General features: G+C 31.9%; 1 protein-coding gene across 3 annotated transcripts in view; it reads right to left on the bottom strand.

The window, feature by feature from the left end:
* Nucleotides 1-5,520, bottom strand: part of LOC106456992 (pre-B-cell leukemia transcription factor 1-like) — a 224,263-nt gene that overhangs the window by 24,843 nt on the left and 193,900 nt on the right. For all 3 annotated transcript variants that reach the window (XM_013916378.2, XM_013916376.2, XM_013916377.2), the window contains exon 6: nt 4,051-4,144. In XM_013916378.2, the coding sequence (XP_013771832.1) occupies nt 4,051-4,144 (94 nt within the window). The remainder of the gene's footprint in view (nt 1-4,050; nt 4,145-5,520) is intronic.

Raw genomic sequence — 5,520 nt, 5'->3', positions numbered from 1 at the left:
ACTCTTTGCTTGTAATATATTGTTTACCCTTTTCTTGTAATATATTGTTTACCCCTTTCATTTTAATATATTGTTCACTCTTTGCTTGTAATATATTGTTTACCCTTTTCTTGTAATATATTGTTTACCCCTTTCATTTTAATATATTGTTCACTCTTTGCTTGTAATATATTGTTTACCCTTTTCTTGTAATATATTGTTTACCCTTTTCATTTTAATATATTGTTCACCCTTTGCTTGTAATATATTGTTTACCCTTTGCTTGTAATATATTGTTTACCCTTTTCTTGTAATATATTGTTCGCCCTTCGCTTGTAATATATTGTTTACCCTTTTCTTGTAATATATTGTTCACCCTTTGCTTGTAATATATTGTTTACCCTTTTCTTGTAATATGTTGTTTACCCTTTGCTTGTAATATATTGTTTACCCTTTTCTTGTAATATATTGTTTACCCTTTGCTTGTAACCCTGATAAACAACTTCTATTTTATAACTTTATTAATTAAAAGTTTATAATGTACAACTGCAAGTTTTTAGACGTACACAAGCTCTTAAAAAAAACACGTAAAACTCGTAACAAAAAATATAAAATGGTCCATTTCCAGATATTTCATTCAAAATACAACAATTATAAACTTACAATACGTCTGTTTCCTTGCAACAACAAAAACAAACTGCCACTGAGTATCCCGTTTCAAATTAAACAAGCTGAAGATGTTTCCAAAATACAATTCCCTCCCACTAACTAAGCTAAGGTCTATGAAACACTGACAGCTCGCTTCTTTAAGATCTCTAATGAAAGTATATATGTAGATAGATTCAAAGTTTCGTCTGTTCATTGTTTGTTACCTTGGAGTTTACGCTCAGCTCGTGTGTGGCTAGGTCTCGTGCAGATGTTACACCCGTTTCTATAAAGGATCCAGGCAGTTGGTATTCTTCCCGCCCCCAGACACTCACGACATGAAAGCTCTGTGCACGAGGTACGTAATGACAGGGTGTCTGAATGGTGAAGAAACCAAGCTTGTCCACACCATCATGGATCTAATCATATTAGCTTAAATCACTGTACTTTACAGATAGCATGGTCCGTAAAATGATGGTAATTTATGCTAAAACAAGTAGAGGTGGGTGTGTGAGTACAAGAACTGGAAACCATAGTTCCTCAATCTCACTAAAAGAACAACAACAAAAACCAACTGATTTCTAGTCTTCTGGTGAACGTAATCTCAATTTGAACCGTATTCTGGTTTTATCTTACCTTTCTGTATTCCAAGGTAACCCAACATGAGTTTAATAACAAACATTATACCACATCTATGGGTATATTATGTTTAGTTTTTATCTTTCCCTTCTATATTCCAAGGTGATCCAACATGAGTTTAATAACAAACATTATACCACATCTATGGGTATGTTATGTTTAGTTCTTATCTTCCACATCCAACATGAGTTTAATAACAAATATCCATGGGTATGATATGTTTAGTTTTTATCTTACCCTTCTGTATTCCAAGGTAATTCAACATGAGTTTAATGACAAATATCCATGGGTATATGTTTAGTTTTATCTTACCCTTCTGTACTCCAAGGTAATTCAACATGAGTTTAATAACAAATATCCATGGGTATGATATGTTTAGTTTTGATCTTACCCTTCTGTACTCCAAGGTAACCCAACATGAGTTTAATAACAAATATCCATGGGTGTGATATGTTTAATTTTATCTTACCCTTCTGTATTCCAAGGTAATCCAACATGAGTTTAATAACAAATATCCATGGGTATGATATGTTTAGTTTTATCTTACCCTTCTGTACTCCAAGGTAATCCAACATGAGTTTAATAACAAATATCCATGGGTATGATATGTTTAGTTTTATCTTATCCTTCTGTACTCCAAGGTAATCCAACATGAGTTTAATAACAAATATCCATGGGTATGATATGTTTACAGTAGACCACGACAGAAGCGTTAAATGACGTTTGTATAAGATTATGTACATAGTAGCAAAACCTTTTAAAACTTTGAGCTTACAAAAGAATCCAGTTTATAATCACAACATAAAGAAAAGGTCGTGTTACCTGATAAAACACAGCTATATGATTTACCTTGATTTCATTAAATACTTCAATAGTAACTATTAGCTTTACTTTAATAGTCTTAGGTTTAGTCGAAAGTTTTAAAAGCTTCGTAAAGTTTGAAAAATCCTGTTGAAACAAAAGACACCTTGTCACCGACTTATAAAGCCACTTCACTATGAATCGGCACCAACAATATAGTACTTATGATAACATAGGTCATCGGTTCCAACAATATAGTACTAATAATAACATAAGTCATCGGCATAAACAATATAGTCCTTATGATAACATAGGTCATCGGCACAAACAATATAGTACTTATGATAACATAAGTCATCGGTTCCAACAATATAGTACTTATAATAACATAAGTCATCGGCATCAACAATATAATATTTATGCTAACATCAGTCATCGCACCAACAATATAATACTTATGTTAACATCAGTCATCGGCACCAATAAGATGGAACATGAGTCATCGCACCAACAATATAGTGTCTATGCTAACATCAGTTATCGCACCAACAATATAGTACCTATGCTACTAACATCAGTCATCGCACCAACAATATAGTACCTATGCTATTAACATCAGTCATCGCACCAACAATATAGTACCTATGCTACTAACATCAGTCATCGCACCAACAATATAGTACCTATGCTACTAACATCAGTCATCGCACCAACAATAGAGTACCTATGCTACTAACTTCAGTCATCGCACCAACAATATAGTACCTATGCTACTAACATAAGTCATCGCACCAACAATATAGTAGCTATAGTACTAACTTCAGTCATCGCACCAACAATCGGATAATTGCATGTTTGTGTTTCTAAGAGAAAAACTGATTAACAAACTGTTTGACGCGGATTCAGTAATAAACGCACTCTGGTGACAGAAACGTGCAGACTGTGTGAATTTTATATTCAAAATTTGTAATTTCATCAAAACTTAAAGCCAACACCTATCATAACCTAGGGTTACGCCACAAATTGTACTTTGTTTTTAAATTGTAAAATACGAAAAATTAACAATTTCAACTTACAGAATTATATTTGAAATTACGTCAAATTACACATTACATCATTAATTTCATCAACAGAGAGCAACAGACAGACAAATCACAAAAGGTTTGTTTTTTACCAGTACTAGCTTTTCTTACAACCATGTTAAGTTCTAGCTAGACACCATCCATTACTCATTAAAAAAACATTGATATTCTACTACTCTTGCCGATAGGCAAAGTGCATTTTTAATCTAAAAATTACACAGTTCTAATTACAGACTTTATCCATACAGGAAAGCCTGTTCGTTTCGAATCACCTGCCACAAAACACGTGAACCCTAACAGCCATTGTTAGGTTGCATGGAATGGAATTCTGCGAGTCAACATAAAAATGTTTTATGTGTCTTTTACGTGAAGTAAACTATATATATATAACCTCAAAGATCAACTATTGTGTTGTCGGTGTTAAAAGGTTAATTGTTAAAATGTCATCGAGAACCAGGCGAATGTTAAAGTGGAGAAAAAATTTAGAAAGTACAAAACAGCTGACTTAATAAAACTGAAAACTAATTATACTTTAAAAGCTTATACAGAACCATTATGAACCAGATTGTTGAGGGGGGGAAAAAACCCTGACGTTAAAAGGTAAAAACTATAATTAAAATTATAAACACATAACAAGCAAAGCTTCGTAATACGTACAAGTCAACAAAGAAATCATATGAGAAAAAAAAAAAATATGATCAAAAAAAGAAGGGTGAATGAAATATGATATTATCTTAGTTTGCAGTACAGATCGTTTTTGGGTAATAACAAATAAATTTGTAAACAAGTAACACACATATGACGAATATGTATTTTGGTTTTAATAAATCTAGAAGTTGAAAAAAAAAGTGAAATCCGAGTATCTTTCATGACTGAGGAAACAAAACAGAGTAAAACTGCCTACCTGCCTTCTTGGCTGCGTACATGTTCGCCTCCTCTTGAGCTTTGGTTATATTCTTTTTGTAGCGTATCCGTTTGTTACCAAACCAATTAGAAATCTTTAGAGAGAAGAAAAATTAGCCATCAGTGTCAAAATAGTAAATCAAATTATTATAACAGGTTTTACATATCAGGTGGGATATAAACAGTTCGCGTAGATGATATGTAACTTCTGGTCTAATTATTAGATCTACTGTAGTTCTAGAATAGCATCGTTTTAAACAGAGATTTTCTAACTAGTCAACGTACATTCTGTCCACTATATATATGGAACTCATTGTCCTTAAAGAAACACTGTCATTATCATACACCACTGCATCCAAAACACTGTCATTATCATACATCAATACATCCATAACACTGGCATTATCATACATCAATACATCCATTAAAGACTCAATTATTACTCCAGTATATCTAGTAAATCATAAAATAGTTTATTGACTTTTTCCTTTCCTCTTTACTGTCTAAAAATCAAAACTGGTCCATACAGAGATAATTGTACTTTGTTTTTCGTGTGGACTGATGTGCCACAACGAATTGCACATCAAATACTCGAGAAAAATTGTTGGTCAACTATGAGTAAACATTTGTCCTATTCCAATTAATATTAACTTCTGACCAATAGATCAGAAATAAAACCAAATCAGTAATGAATATAGTTAATTGAATATGCTATTCTTGAGTTCTTATTTATAAAGATTAGAATACACTGTTTTATCACTTGTGTACCCTCCCAGTTAGCGATATTTTCGGCCATAATCCCAACAATAACATCTCACAAGGTTCAGCTTGGTTAGGAGATCTACGTCAGTTCTAGATCCATATACTTAGCCAACGATGTAAAAAAAAACAACTTTATATTAAAATGTTATAATAACATAAAATTAATATATATATATATATATATTTATATATATAATAAATATTCCATTTAATACCTTTGAGTTTCTCTACAAAAGTAAATATATATAAAATTTACGTTTAATTTATCATTTTCGTGATCATGACTGTGCTTTGATGTTAAATGTATGAGTCTAGGAAACAAAATTCTTGGATCTAGTCGATATTTAGTTATTTTTAAACCATTTCGACGACTTGTAATTTATTGAGTCTTATAGTTTAGGTCTATGTTTTTAATATATCAATTGAAAAATATCATATCCTAATGGATGTATTACAACTCATTATACAGGCCTGCGATGGTTTTATTGTCTTGAAATTTTTAGATGTTCTACAGTAATTCCTGTACGCTGAATCCGAAAGTGATACCCATTTTTCTCCATCACTTACAGATTTTCCACAAAACGTCATAACGCAATACATAAAAAACGTAGTTTTGAGACTAAAAAACGCAGACTTCACACACAAAAAATCAGGATGAATGAGAATGCATATTCGTTTGACATCAATGTTCTTCCCTTTCTTCAGCTTG

The sequence above is a fragment of the Limulus polyphemus genome, unplaced genomic scaffold (assembly GCF_000517525.1).
Source record: "Limulus polyphemus unplaced genomic scaffold, Limulus_polyphemus-2.1.2 Scaffold278, whole genome shotgun sequence".
NCBI lineage: Eukaryota > Metazoa > Arthropoda > Merostomata > Xiphosura > Limulidae > Limulus > Limulus polyphemus.
This window is presented reverse-complemented; position numbering and strand designations above follow the sequence as displayed.